General features: G+C 43.1%; 1 protein-coding gene across 1 annotated transcript in view; it reads left to right on the forward strand.

The window, feature by feature from the left end:
• LOC146707110 (cell adhesion molecule CEACAM5-like) overlaps positions 1–18,445 on the forward strand; it is a 33,924-nt gene extending 15,479 nt beyond the window's left edge. Inside the window, exons 2-11 of the mRNA XM_085458432.1 lie at positions 11,435–11,758; positions 11,886–12,206; positions 12,842–13,174; positions 13,279–13,512; positions 13,705–13,965; positions 14,238–14,498; positions 14,776–15,036; positions 17,659–17,740; positions 17,820–17,880; positions 17,960–18,445. Coding sequence (XP_085314558.1) covers positions 11,435–11,758; positions 11,886–12,206; positions 12,842–13,174; positions 13,279–13,512; positions 13,705–13,965; positions 14,238–14,498; positions 14,776–15,036; positions 17,659–17,740; positions 17,820–17,880; positions 17,960–18,103 — 2,282 coding nt within the window. The 3' untranslated portion in view covers positions 18,104–18,445. The remainder of the gene's footprint in view (positions 1–11,434; positions 11,759–11,885; positions 12,207–12,841; positions 13,175–13,278; positions 13,513–13,704; positions 13,966–14,237; positions 14,499–14,775; positions 15,037–17,658; positions 17,741–17,819; positions 17,881–17,959) is intronic.
• The last annotated feature ends 2,510 nt before the right edge of the window (positions 18,446–20,955 follow it).

Here is a 20,955-nt window from a genome sequence, read left to right on the forward strand (position 1 = left end):
TTACTTCTTAACACAGAATAACTGCTATGATGCCTTCCACTCAGGTTTTAGACAGAATCACAGCACTGAAACCGCTCTGACCAAGGTGTTCAATGACATATGTCTGAATACAGACAGTGGAAAAATGTCAGTCTTAGTTTTACTGGATCTCAGTGCAGCATTTGATACAGTTGACCACAACATATTACTCAAACGACTGGAGAACTGGGCAGGTCTTTCAGGAACTGTACTAAACTGGTTCAAAACATACTTAGAAAACAGGAAATACTTTGTATCAATAGGTAACTTCCACCTTGCGGCCGCAGCTCAATGCAGCAGCTTCGGCAATGGAGACGCTGAACATGGTCCATTCGGACTCAATGTCCCCAGTCTCCCTCGGAATGCTGTTGAAGCTCTGCCGGAGGTGTGCGTTGAAGATCTCGCGGACTGGGGCCTCTGCTAGACGTTCCCAGCACACCCTCACTACGCGTTTAGGTGCACCAGGTCTGTCCAGCGTCCTCCCCCGCCACCTGATCCAACTCACCACCAGGTGGTGATCAGTTGACAGCTCAGCCCCTCTCTTTACCCGAGTGTCCAGAACATATGGTCGCAGGTCTGCTGATACGATTACAAAATCGATCATCGACCTACGGCCTAGAGCGTCCTGGTGCCACGTGCACTTATGGACACTCTTATGTTCGAACAGGGTGTTCGTTATGGCCAAACTGTGATTAGCACAGAAGTCCAATAACAAAGCACCGCTCGGGTTCAGATCAGGGAGGCCGTTCCTCCCAATCACGCCCCTCCAGGTCTCGCTGTCATTACCCACGTGAGCATTGAAGTCTCCCAGCAGGACAACAGAGTCTCCAGGTGGAGCACCCTCCAGCACCTCCCCCAGGGACTCTAAGAAGGCTGGGTACTCTGAACTGCCACTCGGCGCATAAGCGCAGATGACAGTCAGGACCCGTTCCCCGACCCTAAGGCGCAGGGAACAAACCCTCTCGTCTTCTCATCGTCGAAAAACCCCAACGTACCGGCAGCAAGCCGAGAGGATATTAGAATACCCACCCCAGCCCGCCGCCTCTCACCAGGGGCAACTCCAGACTGAGACAGAGTCCAGCCCCTCTCCAGGAGACTGGTTCCAGAGCCCAAGCCATGCGAAGAGGTGAGCCCGACTATATCTAGCCGGTACCTCTCAACCTCACGCACTAACTCAGGCTCCTTCCCCACCAGAGAGGTGACATTCCATGTCCCTATTGCCAGTCTTGGCAGCCGGGGGTCAGTCCGCCAGGGCCTCCACTCCTGGCCGCCACCCGGCACACAATGCACCCGACCCCTATGGCGCCTCCTGCGGGTGGTGGGCCTGCGGGAGGATGGGCCCATGTCTCCTCTTCGGGCTGTGCCCGGCCGGGCCCCATGGACTAAGGCCCGGCCACCAGACGCTCGCCCTCGGGCACCCTCCCCGGGCCTGGCTCCAGGGCGGGGCCCCGGTAACCCTATCTCGGGCAGGGTAAACTGTTCCCTCGGTATCCTTTTCATAAGGGTCTTCTGAATCGCTCTTTGTCTGGTCCCTCACCCAGGGCCAATTTGCCATGGGAGACCCTACCAGGGGGCAAAAGCCCCCAGACAACATAGCCCCTGGGATCCCTGGGACACACAAACCCCTCCACCACTATTGGCGACTGTCAAGCCTTTGAGTCGCCGAGCAGCTGAATAGGGGAATAATGTTGACGCGCCCGCTGTTTAAAACGTTAGTCAAAGTTCCAAGTTAAAACTCCTTTATTTGTTGTTAAATCCGTAGAAAACAGTGAACAAAAACATTCTAAGCTTGAGCGGTCACAAAAGTCGACTTCCCCCATCACCCACTCATTCACAAAATTTCCCTCGGGCCGTGAACAGGTGATATAGCAATCACTATTACTGACACCACGTGACTCAAAGCTACGCCTATCCATAACATTCCGGCCCCTAATTATTACATTTTTACAGTAATAATTACACATCCAACACCACAACTCACAACACGCACTTCATCAATCACAGACACCCAGTGAGACAACATAACATACTCAAAAAGTTCACCAAAGTTATTTTCTCATGTCTTCTCTTCTTTTCTTCTGTCTGCACATGGTCAGTCAGTCATAGGCCAGAGGTTACCAGCACTTAGCCTAAATATAGTCAGTCTGTAATGTACATCTCATAACATTAAAGTCAATTCAAAGTTAGTTATGTCACACTGTGTCAAAATGTCATAGTCATGGGTCAGAAGCCTCCTGAAGAAGGCATATCTTTGTGATGGGTCTGCACACATGGCTGGTTGGGGTCTTAATCCAGACCTGACGCACAAGCCCCTTTTCATCTGGTGCAGCTCCGGTGACTCTCCCAATGATCCAGGAACCACGAGGTGCAGAATCATCCACTATAAGGACCACATCTCCGGGAACGAAGTTGCGTTTAATCCTTCCCCATTTCTGGCGCTCTAATTCTGTGACTGGAACTCTCTTTGCATATCCTCTAGATATAAGATCTGTCATGAAGGCAGTGTAGTCTTTGTGAAAGTCTTTATCTCTGATGAACCTTTTCTTCAAACCTAAGGCTCGTTGCTCAATTGCACGGTTGTCAGGCATTCTTATGTCTCGGTCTTTTAGTGGCAGGGCAATGCTGTAGTGCCAATCCCCCAAAGTCACCGTCTTGCTGGCCAATTCCAGGAACTTCAAGTCTTCCTTTGACAGCCCCATCTGTTCATCATTGCTGCTCTCAGGAAAATCCATCTTGAACTGCTGTTTCCATAGCTTGTCCAGTATGACAGCAGAAACTCTGTTGGCGGTAACTGTTGCCAAACATCCTGGCCTTCCACAGCATTCTCGATTAAGTGGCCCATTCACAGTCCAGCCGAGCACAGTCCTAATGGCAAAGGGTCCATCACCTACACTCCGGATGACCTCCAAAGGTTCTAGAGCTCTGGGCATATTCATGCCAATCAAAAGCTCAACATTGGCCTTAATTTCTGGCAAATGAACGTGCTTCAAATGTGGCCAGTCATCCAGGTCCTGTTGATTTGGGATGTTACCAGTATCTACAGGCATTTTATGCTGAGTGAAGAGGTTAGGCATATCACAGTACATGTCACTGTCCAATCCAGCAACTTCAAGTTCAGGTACAATGAAACTGTCCACCACTTTCTCCTGTCCCATGGTGCGCAGGAGAATCTTTGTCTTCCTCCCAGCAATATTCAGCTTGTCCATAAGACCCACTGTACAAAAGGATGCTGAACTCCCATGGTCCAGAAAGGCATACGTTTCCACTATTCTTTGACCTCTCTTTGATTTTACTTTAACTGGCACAATGGCAAGCTTACAGTCCTGTTCACCGGCCCCAGTAAGACCACTAGTCTGGATCGTAACAGGAATGTTATCTGCCTCATTATTAGGTTTGACTTCATTCTTCTCTTTGTGGTGAATATGGAGTATACTTGCATGTCGGAGGCCACAGATTTTACATGAAAGGCGTTTTCTGCATTCTTTGCTTATGTGCCCAGTACACAAACAGCCAAAACAAATGCGATTCTTTTTAAGAAAAGAAATCTTCTCATCATGAGGTTTCTTATCAAGCAGAGCGCATGACTCCAGTGTGTGTCCGCCTTTGCAGAAAAAACAAGCCTTCACAGTGCTGTGAGGATCTTGAGCCTCTGTCTGATTCTGTCTCTCGACGTCAGAGACTGTTGTGGCGAAGCTACTTCCTTTAGCTTTTAGATGTGGAGAACATTTCCCTCCATTGCTGCCCTTGGCTGCTAGATGTGTTGCTGGAACGTCACATAGATTTCCAAAGATGGGATCTGTTACAATTTTAACTTGATGCTCAAGGAAGGAAACAATGTCAATGAATGCGGCTCTGCGATGTTGCCTCTCCTGAATGTCATATGCTACTGTTCGCCATTTGTCTTTTAACTTATATGGCAGTCTTCTAACCACAGCAAGCATATTGGCAGGTGTATTTAATTCAGAGAGATCATTAATCTCTTCCATTGCATTGCAGCATCCACGTAAGAACAAACAATATGCCTGAAGAGCTTTTCCATCTTCCGATCTAATCAGTGGCCATGAGTGAACTTTGTTCAAATAGGCAGATGCAATCACATGTCCATTCCCAAAGTGCTCATACAGCAGAGTCTTTGCCTTTACATATCCAGCACTTCCAGACATATGTTGGCAGCTTTTAACAAGTTCATTGGGCTGCCCCTTGGTGTACTGTGCAAGATAATGCAGGCAGTCACCAGCATCGCCAGTCTTTGCTTCTATGACCTGTTCAAACGAGCGCATAAAGGCCTGAAAATGTAAAGGGTCACCATCAAAGGTTTGAATCTCCCTTTTGGGCAGTGAAGAAAGACTTTGCTGATGGACCAACATACAAGTTAATTCATTTTGTTTTTCCATAATGGACAACAGATTTTCATTGGCTACTGGAAGAGCAGCTTGTAGCTTAGGCAAAGGTGGAATTGATCCAAAAGCATCAGAAGGCCCCATAAAAGCTGGTGCAGGCCTTTCCCTTTTGATATTCTGTTGCACTGTTTTTACTTGAAGCTCTGCATTCCCAGTGATTGCATTTCCTTTTGTAAGCGTCTGAGGAACAAAAGTCTCTGCATCCGCATTAAGAATTTCAAGGCTGTTTCCCTTTGTTTTAAAATATGATTCCATTCCATTAGATTTCCGTGAAGCGACGCTCCGCATAGCGGATCCAGTTCTCAGCACGTTCACCTTTGCAACAGTTGCAGCTATATCTGCTTCAAGCTGAAGTTGTTCTTTCTTTCTCCTCAATTGTTCCTCTTGTTCTTCAAGAGAGTGTTTTTCTTTCAGCATATGTTGACGTGCGAGCAAGGCGGCCATTTCAGCTTCTGCCCTGAGACATGCAGATGAAGTAGATGATACTCTTGAGCTTGACCTACTGCCTTGATTTGACACACTGTCGGATGGCAACACGTCATCATTAACATCGTTCTGAGGATTAAGAGATAATTGTGGTTCTTTTCCAGTGTGCTCTCGAACCTCCACTTCTCCTCCCAGGGAAGTTTCCTGTGACTGTGCCTTGTCAGATGATGGCCTCCCTGAATGTTTATCAGTTTCAGAAAGCCATATGTTAACATCCTCCATAAACCCTTTATTGTATTTAGAGATGCTTGAGAACCATGTATTTTGTTTATCTTTCTCATCAAATGAGATTAGAGAAAGTAAAGATTCATGCAATGCACTGGCATCCTTAAACAGGTGTGTTAACTCATCAAACTGTTTTTTGACTTGTGAATGATTTTTATCATCTTTCATTAGCTCTTTAAGAGACATAATAACACTTTTCATTTTGTTTACATGCCTTTTCCGATCTGTTTGGATGGTTTCAATTTTGTTTGCAAGAGCTTTCTCAGTGAGGGAAGTTATTCTTTTATCCTTTTCAGTTTTTCCAACAACAGATGCAGCCTGTGATCCACTCATTTTAAGCATTCAACATAAGCAGCATGCCAAAATCCAAAACAAAGGCAACAGCAATTCCTTCAAACTCAGTTGAACGCCTGCAGAGCCACAGCACACACACACACCAAACCGAATAGCAAACGTAGCGGTGGGCGTGTCACAAAAACATCTTCGTATGGTCAGAATCCAAACTGCGTTCAAACAAACAATACGCAGCACAAAAACACAGTTTACATACCACCGTCGTCTTCTCCTTATCTGTCAGACTAGCCGATTTTATGGGTGTAGTGGTGGCGGTGTGTGGGCTCGCGACGGCGTTTATTCAGCGCTGATTGCGGGACGCTCCATTGCCGTCGCGCTTTTTGCTGACAAATATTGGCGACTGTCAAGCCTTTGAGTCGCCGAGCAGCTGAATAGGGGAATAATGTTGACGCGCCCGCTGTTTAAAACGTTAGTCAAAGTTCCAAGTTAAAACTCCTTTATTTGTTGTTAAATCCGTAGAAAACAGTGAACAAAAACATTCTAAGCTTGAGCGGTCAGCAAAAGTCGACTTCCCCCATCACCCACTCATTCACAAAATTTCCCTCGGGCCGTGAACAGGTGATATAGCAATCACTATTACTGACACCACGTGACTCAAAGCTACGCCTATCCATAACAACCACGATAAGGTAGCGATTCAAGGAGGAGAGCCTGTGGGACTCCGGAGGCAGCCAACAGGTATCGACAGGCCAAGCGGACTGCGGCTCAGGCAGTGGCTGAAGCAAAAACTCGGGTGTGGGAGGAGTTCGGAGAGGCCATGGAAAAAGACTTTCGGACTGCCTCGAAGAGATTCTGGCAAACCGTCAGGCGTCTCAGGAGGGGAAAGCGGTGCTCTACCTGCACTGTGTATAGTGCTGGCGGAGCGCTGCTGACGTCGACTGAGAAAATTGTCAGGCGGTGGAAGGAATACTTCGAGGACCTCCTTAATCCCACTGACACGTCTACCGAGGAGGAAGCAGAGTCTGGGGATGAGGGGGGCGAGGTCACTGAGGCAGTTAAACAACTCCTTGGTGGCAGAGCCCCTGGTGTTGATGAGGTCTGCCCCGAGTTCCTGAAGGCTCTGGACGTTGTAGGGCTGTCCTGGTTGACACGCCTCTGCAATTTTTCGTGGAGATCAGGGGCAGTACCTGTGGACTGGCAGACCGGGGTGGTGGTCCCCATCTTTAAGAAGGGGGACCGGAGGGTGTGTTCCAACTATGTCTATGCCAGGGTGCTGGAAAGGAGAGTTCGTCCGCTAGTCGAACCTCGGATACAGGAGGAACAATGCGGTTTTTGTCCTGGTCGCAGAACACTGGACCAGCTCTTTATCCTCTCCAGGATGGTTGAGGGTGCATGGGAGTTTGCCCAACCAGTCTACATGTGTTTTGTGGACTTGGAGAAGGCATTCGACCGTGTCCCTCGGGGTGTCCTGTAGGAGGTGTTGCGGGAGTATGGGGTGTCTGGCCCATTGCTACAGGCCATTCGATCCCTATACAACTGTTGCAAGAGCTTGGTTCGCATTGCCGGCAATAAGTCGGACTCGTTCCCGGTGGGTGATGGGCTCCGCCAGGGCTGCCCTTTGTCTCCGGTTCTGTTCATAATTTTTATGGACAGGATTTCTAGGCGCAGCCAAGTGGCGGAGGGCTTTCGCTTTGGTGGCCTCAGAATCTCATCTCTGATTTTTGCAGATGATGTGGTTCTGTTGGCTTCATCGGGTGAGGGCCTCCAGCTCGCACTGGAACGGTTCGCAGCCGAGTGTGAAGCAGCGGGAATGAGGATCAGCACCTCCAAATCTGAGGCCATGGTTCTCAGCCGGAAAAGGGTGGAGTGCCCACTCCGGGTCGGGGATGAGTTCCTGTCCCAAGTGGAGGAGTTCAAGTATCTCGGGGTCTTGTTCGCGAGTGATGGGAGAAGGGAGCCGGAGATCGACAGACGGATTGGGGCTGCAGCTGCAGTAATGCAGACGCTGCACCGGTCCGTCGTGGTGAAGAGGGAGCTGAGTGTAAAAGCGAAGCTCTCAATTTACTGGTCGATCTACGGCCCTACTCTCACCTATGGCCACGAGCTGTGGGTAGTGACCGAAAGAACGAGATCGCGGATACAAGCGACAGAAATGAGCTTCCTCCGAAGGGTGGCTGGCCTCTCCTTTAGAGATAGGGTGAGAAGTTCGGCCATCCGGGAGGGGCTCAGAGTAGAGCAGCTGCTGCTCCACATCGAAAGGAGCCAGCTGAGGTGGTTCGGGCATCTGACAAGGATGCCCCCTGGGCGCCTCCTGGGTGAGGTGTTCCAGGCATGTCCCACCGGGAGGAGGCCCCGGGGCAGACCCAGGACACGCTGGAGAGATTATATCTCTCGGCTGGCCTGGGAACGCCTTGGTATTCCCCCGGATAAGCTGAAGGAGGTGGCTGGGGAGAGGGAGGTCTGGGCCTCTTTGCTTAGGCTGCTGCCCCCGCGACCCGGCCCCGGATAAAGCGGATGAAGATGGATGGATGGATGGAATAGGTAACTTCACATCTGAGCAGACAAGTATCACATGTGGAGTTCCCCATGGTTCCATCTTGGGACCCCTTCTGTTTAACATTTACATGCTCCCACTGGCACAGATTATAAAGAACAACAAAATAAACTACCACAGCTATGCAGATGACACACAAATATATATCACAATGTCACCAGGAGACCAAGGCCCTGTACAGGCTCTTGGTAAATGCATTGAAGAAATTAATGACTGGCTGTGCCACAATTTTCTCCAGCTAAACAAAAACAAAACTGAGGTAATAGTCTTTGGCGCCAAAGAAAAACGATTACAGGTCACCAGAGAACTTCAATCTATACACCTAAAAACCACAAACCAGGCGAGAAATTTGGGTGTAGTGATGGATGCAGACCTAAACTTAGAAAAACACATAAAGACAATAACAAAGTCAGCTTACTATCACCTCAAGAATATTTCAAGGATAAAAGATCTGATGTCTCAACAGGACCTGGAAAAACTAGTCCATGCATTCATCTTTAGTAGGCTTGATTACTGTAACAGCATCTTTACAGGTCTACCTAAAAAAATCAGTCAGACAACTACAGCTCATTCAGAACTCTGCTGCTCGAGTCCTCACTAAGACCAAAAAAGTGGACCACATCAGTCCAGCTCTGAGGTCTTTACACTGGCTGCCTGTCCGTCAGAGGATAGACTTTAAAGTTCTGATGCTGGTCTATAAAGCTCTGAATGGTTTAGGACCAAAATACATCAGTGACCTCCTGACCCAGTATGAACCTTCCAGATCCCTCAGGTCATCTGGATCTGGTCTTTTATCAGTTCCCAGAGTCAGAACCAGACACGGAGAAGCTGCATTCAGCTTTTATGCTCCTTATATCTGGAACAAACTCCCAGAAAGCCTCAGATCAGCTGAAACACTCAGTTTATTTAAATCCAGGTTGAAGACTCACCTGTTCTCAGCTGCATTTGAATAAAGCACCAAATCCACACTTTTAAGCTTAAATTTCAAAACTTACATTTAACTACTGATTTTATCTATTGTTCTGATTTTATCTGTTTTGATTTTATATACTGTTTTGTTTGTTGTTAGTTAGTTTGTTTGCTTGTTTTAATCAATTTTAAAGCGTGCTTTTTATTTGTCTTTGTTTCTAATGTCTCTGTAAAGCACTTTGAATCACCTTGTTGTTGAATTGTGCTATACAAATAAACTTGCCTTGCCTTGCCTTGCCTTCAAGCTCGGGTCCTCTACCAGAGGCCTGGGAGCTTGAGGGTCCTGCGCAGTATCTTAGCTGTTCCCAGGACTGCGCTCTTCTGGACAGAGATCTCCGATGTTGTTCCCGGGATCTGTTGGAGCCACTCGCCTAGCTTGGGAGTCACCGCACCACTGTTACCTTCACCCTCCACATCCTCTCGAGCTCTTCTCTGAGCCCTTGGTATTTCTTCAGCTTCTCGTGTTCCTTCTTCCTGATATTGCTGTCATTCGGAACCGCTACATCGATCACTACGGCCGTCTTCTTCTGTTTGTCTACCACCACTATGTCCGGTTGGTTAGCCACCACCATTTTGTCCGTCTGTATCTGGAAGTCCCACAGGATCTTAGCTCGGTCATTCTCCACCACCCTTGGGGGCATCTCCCATTTTGACCTCGGGACTTCCAGGTTATACTCGGCACAGATGTTCCTGTACACTATGCCGGCCACTTGGTTATGGTGTTCCATGTATGCCTTGCCTGCTAGCATCTTGCACCCTGCTGTTATGTGCTGGATTGTCTCTGGGGCATCTTTACACAGCCTGCACCTGGGGTCTTGCCTGGTGTGATAGACCCCAGCGTCTATGGATCTTGTACTCAGAGCTTGTTCTTGTGCTGCCATGATTAGTGCCTCTGTGCTGTCTTTCAGTCGAGCTTTGTCCAGCCACTGGTAGGATTTCTGGATATCAGCCACCTCCTCTATCTGCCGGTGGTACATACCGTGCAGGGGCCTGTCCTTCCATGATGGTTCCTCGTCTCCAACATCCACAATGATGGCGAAACAACTAGTAGCTCAGTGTAAATGACTGTTCAGCACAGAAATGAAGCCCAACAATCATGTTTTACAGTCCCGTGGTCTCAGCCTCAGATACTCAACTAATCAAAGTGATGTCATGACAAAAATGAATGACCAACAGAACATTTTTCTCCTTCATTTCTGTCAAACAATGCTATATGTAACGTGTCTCGCGGTTAGTATCATGGTTGCTAGGCAACCTGAACAGCGCGACGATGCGTATACCGTCCCATTTCACAAGCCTCTCACTTCCGCACTTCTCGTACTTATAGTACGCACCATACATAGTACGTGTAGTGCGCGTACTTCAAGCGTGCAGTCTCTTAATTGGGACACAGCCTTACTTTGTCTGTTGTTTTGATCTCCATCTTGCTCTGTGCGTCATTTGTTTAGAGCCTGCAGTGTTTGTATCCATGAGTATCTGGCAGTTAAGTTGGATTAAGTTATTTTTAATTTCCAGCAATGAAGCTGTTGTTCAGTCCAGCCTGATAATCTTACATTTGAGTCCTGACCTAACTGCCAGCCACACACAACACTTCATGACATTTAAAGCTTCCTTTCTATGTAACCTCAATATAACTATATATATCGGATGATGATATAACGTTTCATTTTACGCTATCGTTTATTTCGTGGTGTCGCAAAATAAACTCTTTGCGGCAATATTTTTTCATCGTTTTCATGGTCACTGTAGTGGCTATATTAATTTCTTGAGGTTCTCTATTTCTCTTACATTTAATATAACCACATTACAGACGGACAAGCACCTGTTTTTATGCGTTGTAGTTAGCAACAATGACGGTAACACCATTGCGTGTCCGCTTGTTCATGTTCCATATAAACCTTTCACAATAAAGCTCAAGATCCTGTTGAGACTTTTCAAAATAAACTGAATCACGTGAAAGAGCAGATTGGATGAGAATTAAAAAAGAGCCGCCAGGTGCTAAAAAATAAACCTTAGACTCAAACGCTAGAACAGGCTTTTCCCCGCAGAACGCTGTGCAATAAATACTCACAAAAAAAAAAAAAAAAAAAACGTTATAAAACTTTTGTCTAAAAATGTATCGTTTCATGCATTGGTTAAAACACTCGGCTCCAGCTACATGACGCGCAGCTGGAAGCACTTCCCGCAAGACGAGCTGCACGACATGCACAGAATTTACAGAAAATGTTACATTTTTGTGATTTATATCGTTATCGGGACGATAGAATTCTTATATCGGGATATGAGATTTTGGTCATATCGCACAGCCCTACTTCATGACATTTAAAGCTTCCTTTCTATGTAACCTCAATATTCCCATCAGTTTCCCCCTAAATATTTTATTATACAAGTTGTACTGATGAAAATACACAACAGATCATATTTTTTCTTTCTTTTGTTTTGCTTTGAGAATGAGCTGGCTATTCACAGTGAAAATCTTGTCCAACAGGTACAGCTGTGTCTGCCAGCATTTGGGTTGTACGTGAAGGAGAGGATCTTTCACTTTATAATCTTTTCACTGTGTCTGGAAACACAAAGTTCTTCTGCAAGGAAAAATGTGAGCGAGCAGAAAACATCCTCATTAAAACAGATGAAACCACAGCTCAGAGCGGCAGATTCAGCATTGAATACAAAGATGCAGCTTCAGGAAGAGGAAGCCTGACTTTTACCATCACAAATATGAGAAAGTCTGACTCAGGAATGTACCGGTATGGTTTGGGTAAATCTTCAGCTCCAGATTCATACTCAGACTTTGAGGTCAGAGTTTCAAATGGTGAGTTTCTACTAAAAGTCAAAATTGGGAAACCAATCACCTACTCTCATACCTCCATAAACTCTCAGGATAAATACAGTCCTATTTAAACTTAGTCATAATTCATGGATGTTCATCTATTTAACAGAAATTGCTAAAAACTCTAGAGTCTCCCGTGCACAGAGTGAGGGAGAAGAAATCTCATTTCCATGTCCCACTGCTGTCCAGGCACAGAGGAAGTTCCTTTGTAAGAATCCGTGTGAGAAAGAAGGAAATATCTTCATTGACACAACTAATGACAAAGTTCAGAATGGCAGGTACAGCATTGAATACACAAAAGGATCTGGGTTTGAACTTCGGGCAACCATCAGACATCTGACCAAGTCTGACACGGGACAGTACAGGTGTGGTTACGGGGACCCTTTATCTCCTGATTCATATGACACTGAAATTATTTTGGTTGTAGATGGTAAGTTTCTTTTCATAATAATAACAATTCTTGATATGTTCATCCTATAGCTTGTTGTTAAACAAACAAAATGTTGCAAATTAGGGATTAGATTAAAGTTCATAGTAAAAGATGCCAGTCTTTCTACAATTCTCTCTGTTTTGTCCTTTTTCTGCCCGTCCTTTCCAGCACTGTAGCAATCAGAATTATTGTTTGAAGACCAGGAGAAATGCCCAACAGATTTATTTTACCAAGTGGACCATCCTGGCTTTTGATATACTGGTAGATGGTCAGGTGGCCAGGAGGGGACAGAGGTGGAATGCTTTCCCTGCACCTGTAAATTGTTATTATAATTTTTTAATTATGATTAAAATAATCCCACTATTGTCCTCTCTCACGTATTCACAGACATTTGGGACATTATTGGACACAATATTCATTGTAATTGGGTCTTTTTCAGTTTAAACCTTTTGCAAACATATATGAGATTCTTGACGGGTTCCAGTCACACTTTAAAGAACAGTATTATGCTGTATTCCGTCTTGTTCTCTATGAAACATGTTTAAATGGAATCTTAGAAATTCAATTCAGATCTATGAAAGTGAATATAAATAAGTCTGCTTTTTGATTTTTCTATAATGGGCTCTGTGTTACAGTGGTGACTTACACTTCTACTCAGGTCTGCGCCTTCAAAGGATCAACAGCAGAAATACACTCCACATTCAGATACCTATCGACTATAAATGACATAAAGACAAGAATCCAGAAAATGTTCTGGTTTACTACAGTCAAAGATAATGAGCCTGTGGACCTGAAAACAGATCCAGAGTATTCAGGTCGAGTTCAGTATCAGTGTGAAAACAATGACTGCACTCTGAGAATCTCAGACCTGAGAGAGAGCGACTCAGCTGAGTACAAGTTCATGCTCATAACAAACGATCCAGGAGGGAAATATACTGGATCACCTGGAGTCACTTTGACTGTTACAGGTAAAACAATATTTCACTGGAATTCACTTTAAACATTTCCATGTGTATCTGTGCAGATGTTGAGATATTTCCGATATAATGTCATTGTTTTTTTTTACTCCCAGATCCACAGCTCCAGGTACATGTGAGGAGATCAACAGTAAACTCTTATTCTAACTGGACAGAGCTGACATGTCACAACAACTGTCAGCTACCTGATCAATCTTCCTACATCTGGTACAGGAATGGACACAAACTTTCATCAGAAAAACAATATTTACAGCTGAACACATCTGATACTGTAGACAGTCTTTACTGTGCTGTGAAAGGATATGAGCGATTCCCTTCTCCAACAGTGTGTGAGTTCACTACTTTTTGTTTCATTAAGAGAATTATATTTAATTTTTCTTTATTTACGGGAATGTGTTTGTATGCTACTTTAGTCAAAATCCTTTCTTTTAGGGGGTTTACAATGTTTTCTTTTTAGAATATAAATTTTTTTAATTTGTTTTTTTACGACCATGTCGTCATTCTTATGTTTCCTCCTCCAGATGCTCCAAAGCTTCCCTCTGTGTCAGTGAGTCCCTCTGCTGAGATAGTGGAGGGCAGTTCAGTGGCTCTGACCTGTAGCAGTGATGCTAACCCAGCAGCTAGTTACACCTGGTACAAGGAGGATGTCATCAGCCCTCTCAGGTACCAAAAACAACATTTTTTCAGATCCATCCGGCCTTCTCAATCTGGAAAGTATTACTGTACAGCTGATAATGGCCTGGGACAAAAGAGATCTGAAAGCAGAACTATTGATGTGAAATGTGAGTAAAATACATTTATAAGCTTTAAATTCTTTGTTCTCAGTTGAACAGTTAACATCAACTTTAGAGATAAGACTTAATTCATCATCATGAAGAGTGAAAACAGATTTACTGCACAATCATGTCTGTTTATTAAAATATAAGGAAGTTTGACAAAGAAATAGGAAGGTTTCTACATATTATTATTTTATAATTTTTGTTGTGAGAAGCCTGCAAAGACTTGAGTATATTTATAACCAACCATGTTGTCATTCTTATGTTTCCTCCTCCAGATGCTCCAAAGCTTCCCTCTGTGTCAGTGAGTCCCTCTGCTGAGATAGTGGAGGGCAGTTCAGTCACTCTGACCTGTAGCAGTGATGCTAACCCAGCAGCTAACTACACCTGGTACAAGGAGGATGTCATCAACCCTCTCAGTTACCAAAACCAACATGTTTTCAGCTCCATCCTGCCCTCTGACTCTGGAAAGTATTACTGTACAGCTGATAATGACCTGGGACAAAAGAGATCTGAAAGCAGAAACATTGATGTGAAATGTGAGTAAAATACATTTATAAGCTTTAAGTTCTTTGATCTCAATTGAACAGTTAACATCAACTTTAGAGATAAGAGTTAATTCATTATCATGAAGAGTGAAAACAGATTTACTGCACAATCATGTCTGTTTATTACAATATAAGGAAGTTTGACAAGGAAATAAGTAAGGTTTCTGAATGTTACCTTTTATAATTTTTGTAGCGTTGTGAGAAGCCTGCAAAGACTTGAGTATATTTATAACCAACCATGTTGTCATTGTCCTTATTTCTCCTCCAGATGCTCCAAAGCTTCCCTCTGTGTCAGTGAGTCCCTCTGCTGAGATAGTGGAGGGCAGTTCAGTCACTCTGACCTGTAGCAGTGATGCTAACCCAGCAGCTAACTACACCTGGTACAAGGAGGATGAAAATTTACCAAAAGCATTTGGACAGAACTTCACCGTCACCAAGTTCAGACCTGAACACAGTGGGCGTTATTACTGTGAAGCACAGAACAAGCTGGGACGTCATAACTCCACCTTACAGCAGACCATTGTGCCAGGTAATCATTTATATTTACATACTGGATACACTCAGAAAGGAGTGCAGTCAAAAAGTCAGGCACAATCTACATTCATGCACTATGGCTAATTATTGGATGGCACTAGAATTTATAATAACAGATCACTGTCAAAATACCTCAGCACAGATAGAATTCAATTCAATTCAATTTTATTTATATAGCGCCAAATCACAACAAAAGTCGCCTCAAGGCGCTTCATAGATACAGAGAAAAACCCAACAATCATATGACCCCCTATGAGCAAGCACTTTGGCGACAGTGGGAAGGAAAAACTCCCTTTTAACAGGAAGAAACCTCCGGCAGAACCAGGCTCAGGGAGGGGCGGCCATCTGCTGCGACCGGTTGGGGTGAGAGAAGGAAGACAGGATAAAGACATGCTGTGGAAGAGAGACAGAGGTTAATAACAGATATGATTCAATGCAGAGAGGTCTATTAATACATAGTGAGTGAGAAAGGTGACTGGAAAGGAAAAACTCAATGCATCATGGGAATCCCCCGGCAGCCTACATCTATTGCAGCATAACAAAGGGAGGATTCAGGGTCACCTGAACTGTATTACTACCTAAATGTACACATGTACAAGTATTTATTTTGCCAAAATGTTTCCTCTTCAGTGTTGTATGGACTCATAGCGCTGCTACAGATAATTAAACCAGAGCTGATTTTAAAAACTTTGCTCTTTTGAATCTACACTAATCCATCATCATCTTTAAAAGCATATGTTTGTATGGTGTCTGTCCTGTGAGGGCCAAATATCTCAAAATAATCATTAATGAGTTCAGAAAACCAGGCCTGCAACTTGATTTACAAAGATAATTAAAATATATTAAAAATAAAATACTGGCTGCACCTGTAACTGTTCAACTTGCCTGTGTGGTTAAACAGAATATGGCAGGAGTCCCACTGTCTGCTGTCAAGGCTTTCCTTATTCATGTGCTAAAGAGTCCTAAGAATCAACATTGTAACTTATCTATCACGATGACAAGAACCATGTTTATTGCTAATGCTAGTCCTGTTTCCATGCAAAAAGCAGATTGTAACTGATCTCAGAATACTGAAAGCAGAGCCAGTGACATTTTAACCTCCTGTTAAAAACCAGGGATTTATCCATAATGCCCATGTGCACCCAGCCAGATAAAGCTGCAGGCGACTCAGCTTGAAGTGATTTTTAATCGAATGCAGACGAGGCTATGAAATTAAGATGTGCTACAGTTTTCAGTGGAATAAGGGGCGCGCCCAGTTAACCCTGTTTTCAGAGACAATAGCCAACTGCTGCCACTGTTTATTGTAGGCTTTTTAATTTACAGTATAAAGTGCATTTAGACAACTGAAATGAGACCTCTAAAAGTTGATTCTGTTCATCTGGACGTAGCGTTTTGTGGGGGAAACGTTTCGTCACTCATCCAGGTGACTTCTTCAGTCTCAGCTGACTGCAGGTTTCCCCAACCTTATAAACAGTACATTTGCATAATGACTGAAACCAGCCCACTGAAGGAACAATGGGCTGGGAGGTCAGTTCCTTAATCTTAATTATGTAAATTCTCATGACCATTCATCAGCAACCACTGACCAATATCAGCTTTTAGATGTCCCCCATTACTGATGTAAATCTTACAGTCTAAGAAGGCTAACCTGCCACTTTTCATATCCTCCCTTTTGAATTTGATGTGTCGGTCCACCGAGTTAATGTGATCCGTGAAATGTGGTACGTCCTGAGATTTGATTTTCACCCAGGTGTCATCCACATATCTGAACCAATGGCTTGGTGGTGTTCCAGGGTAGGATAGCAAAGCCCTCTTTTCCATTTCTTCCATGTACAAATTGGCCACGATGGGTGAAACTGGTGAGCCCATGGCACACCCATGTTTCTGCCTGTAGAACTGACCCTTGAAGACACACATGAAAACACAGTTCCAAAAGCAAACACACTTGGTCGATGCTGAGAGGGGTCCTGTTGCTGAGGTTGGTGTCATCCTGTAATCTCTTACAGACTACCTCCAACGCTTCCGGGACTAGGATGCAAGTGAAGAGAGATGTAATGTCGTAAGAGATCATGGTTTCATCTGCCTCCATAATGACATCTCTCACCTTCTCAACACAATCCAGGGTGTTCTGGATGTGGTGTTCAGAGCTGCAAATCTTAATTTACATAATTAAGATTAAGGAACTGACCTCCCAGCCCAGTGTTCCTTCAGTGGGCTGGTTTCAGTCATTATGCAAATGTACTGTTTATAAGATTGGGGAAACCTGCAGTCAGCTGAGACTGAAGAAGTCACCTGGATGAGTGACGAAACGTTTCTCCCACAAAACGCTAAGTCAAGATTAACAGAATCAACTTTTGGAGATTTACTTTCCTGGGTGATTAAGAATGCATCAAGACGAAACTGACATGAGAGAAATTTTTTGATAAAACACTGTTTGAGGTTAACAGAGTGAGGTCACGTTACTCTGCTGTGTTTAAATAGATTTCTATTTTTATTTTTCACTGGAGAAGAACTTGGCTTCTGTAGCCTAAAACTCCAACACTGTTCAGGCCATACACAGGTCGAACGTTATGGAATACTCAATTAACTATTAGTGCTTTACTTTGATCTTGATCAGGAGCAAAGAAGATAAAAGCTGCTGGAGTAACTGCTGCTGTTCTCCTGTCCGTCACATCCCTCCCTGTCTTCCTTTGGATTCGGTGAGCAGATCTGTCGCATTAAACTTTTACTTTTCAGTCATTGTGTTGTTCTTTTGTTCATTATCATTTCATTCCTCAGAAAAAAGAGGAATTCCAAGGAATCATCCAAGACTGAAGGCAGAGCAGACAACAAAGAACAGGTGAAACCAGAAATATAATTGCAGTAAAAAAAAAATCATCATTCACCATTCTAATCTAAGATCTTTTTTTTCTATGCAGTGTCTCTCTGATCAGGAGGAGCCACAGGAACAGGATGATCTTCAGTATGCCAGCATCCACTTCTCTAAAAACCAGGCAGATCCTCTCTACAGCAACAGCAGTTCAGCCCCACAGACACCTGGAGGAACAGAAAGTTACACTTAAAAACTGAAAACTATTTGAATGAAAGAGTCCAGGCAACTAATCAGTCTTCCTAGATTGTATCACATCATCTCAACAAGAATAAATGTAACAAAGTTGTTGAACTTCATGCAGATCATACATGATTTAATTACGCTCACCACAGAAACATAAAATCTTTATTTTATTTTTTCAAATTACAAGTTTGACTCTTGTTAATATAAAAACCACCTACTTTAACTTTTTTGAGTTTACTGTGTTACACTGCTGTTAAATCAAATTAAAAAGTACAGCCCTGTGGTGAGCAGCTCCTCACATAATACGATGAGCCTCGCTAGAAGATTCAAATTAAATATCTGGGAAATGCATTGCCTGCTTGAGCATTCTTCTTCTGTTTTTAAGCTTTTTTTTTCCACCATCATAATATAATTTCATGCTACATACTCAGAATCAACTAATTTGTGCCTATGAACCAAAAGCCATTGATGAAGAGGATCCATCCAGACTGCACCCTGCAGTCAACAAGATGTGGTCAACAAAGCCAAAATCCCCATTAGCAGAAAGAAGCTGCATCATGGGAGGTTTGGTCTGTTCACTCAGTGAGCGTCATAATTTAGCCAGCATGGTGGCTACTGGAGCTAGTTTCATTTTCACAAACCAAAATAATCTTTTGCTGCTCTTTTTCTTTCCTCATCACTTGTAGAAAAATACACGTATGTGATCAAACATGATTATCATAGTCTGTTTTCTGATGTTTGATATCCTGATGTATTATTATCATAATCACATTTATTTCAAATTGCACAAAGAAATTGACTTTTTAAAACGATTAACTTTTTTAACAAATCATTAAATAACACCTGATTTTTCAATAGCACTTCATTACTCTGATGTCTCACAGTGATATATATGGTTTATAAAACATTATTCTGCTACACCTCAACTTCTATGTGACTTTAATTTTCCATGGTGCTTTTTTTTTTTTTGCATCAATAAAATTGTATAACATCAAGTTATGTCATGTTAATGCTGACTGGCTATTTGATATAACAGATCCAAACAGAGCACACTATCTGGATCTAGGTAAAATGGTGAAATGTGTTTGTTTTGAAAGAAAATTACAAAAATAACATTAAATTCCTTACAAAAAAAATATAAATTATAGTGATTAACAGAAATATTCACAACAAATTCTCTGTAAAAACTCCCTTATGTATTGTCACAAACTGGGTCAAAGGGCAAAGAGAGAGTTCATAGGTACATCTTTAACTGAACTCTTTGTATCATGATAGTCCCATACAGTAGAAGACAAATTAGTAAAATCATTTAGCTACATTTATTTCTAAATTTACTGCTATATTTTGTGTTCTGTGCAAATGAACGCTGTCAAAACCACCAACACAAAGCACCAAAAAATGCCTTGAAACGTAAACAACATACATTATTAAAGTGACAGAACTTCAGGTTACAAAAAGACACAATCACTAATTAGTGAGATACACGAGTCTCACAATAAATCCACACATGTTGGGATTTATCATAAAGACAACACTAAATGCATTTGTACAGCTAGCTTTCTTCATAGACAAAAATAGACACGTGTTTGGATAAGAAAAAATAACTTCACCAAACATGGTGGAGGAATTATTATGGTATGTGTGGCTGCCAGTGTTGATGATGTGACTGTGGATATAAGCAGCAGACTGAATTCTGAGTACAGGTATACACTCTCTTCTCAGATTCAGCCAAATGCTGCAAAACCAATTGGATGGTCCTTCAGATTGCAAATAGATAATGAATCAAAGCATATTACAAAACCAACTGGAGAGTTTCTCAGTATTCATCAATGGCAAAGTTACCAGCTGATCTTAACACCTAGGAGCATCCTTTTCAGTTACAGAAGACAAAACTGAAGTCAGAGAGACCCACAAAGAAACAGCTACTAAAGGTGGCTGCAAGAAAGACCAGGCAAAGTGTCTCAAGAGAGGAAACTCTTAAAGTGTTCCTGATTTTTTTCTTTCTTTCTTTTGTTTTACTGCCCTCTAGTGTTAGCTTGCAGCTTTGAGTTTCATCTCTCAGTACTCTCTCTCCCTGAGTGAAAAATCCTTTAAAGAATTTGGCCATTCAAAATAAATATACTTGTTTGTATATTGATAACAAACACCTTAAGGTCTGATTTAATTCCATAGTAAGCACAGACCTTGCCCCAAACCCCCCCCTAACCAGGCTAGCCCACAGGTCACATGACCACTACTTAACTAGAAACCATGCTTTTTTTTCTTCCCCTGTCATATATAATGAGTAATACATACAAATCATTTCAGTACATAGGTATGTCCCCCAATGTCCTGTTCGGAGAGCAATTACTTTCTAGCTGTCTGATTGGATTTTTGTTTTTAATAAATCAGTCTCATGATTGTGAGCCCCACCTAATGTGTAAACAAATGGAAGGCAGGCAGGGTAGTGAGGTGAGGAGACCAAAGACATTACTGCCAGGCAACCCTACATCTGATATGGCTCCCCAGTACCATTCCAGCCTTCCACTAGCACCTATAGTGGATCCTGTTGTGTCATTTGTAAGTATAATTGTCTTTATGTAGGTGAGTGCTAAGCTAGTGCTATGTAGGGCAGCAGATATCGATTGTTCAGATAAGAAATACTTATGTCTTATTAATGAGCAATAATTAAAAAAGAGAGTCTTTTAAAATGAATTGCTCATTGACTTCCATTTCAGACATTGCAATGTTTTAAATTTTAACTGGATATAATGGTTGTCAAAAACAACAACAACAACAACAACAACAACAACAACAACAACAACAACTAAACCCCTTTAGGTAATTTAATACCAACCATATCAATTTTTTTTAAGAAAA

Source organism: Copadichromis virginalis, linkage group LG6 (genome assembly GCF_057382275.1).
Source record: "Copadichromis virginalis isolate Kocher_CV1m ecotype Utaka linkage group LG6, C_Virginalis_male_GT1.1, whole genome shotgun sequence".
NCBI lineage: Eukaryota > Metazoa > Chordata > Actinopteri > Cichliformes > Cichlidae > Copadichromis > Copadichromis virginalis.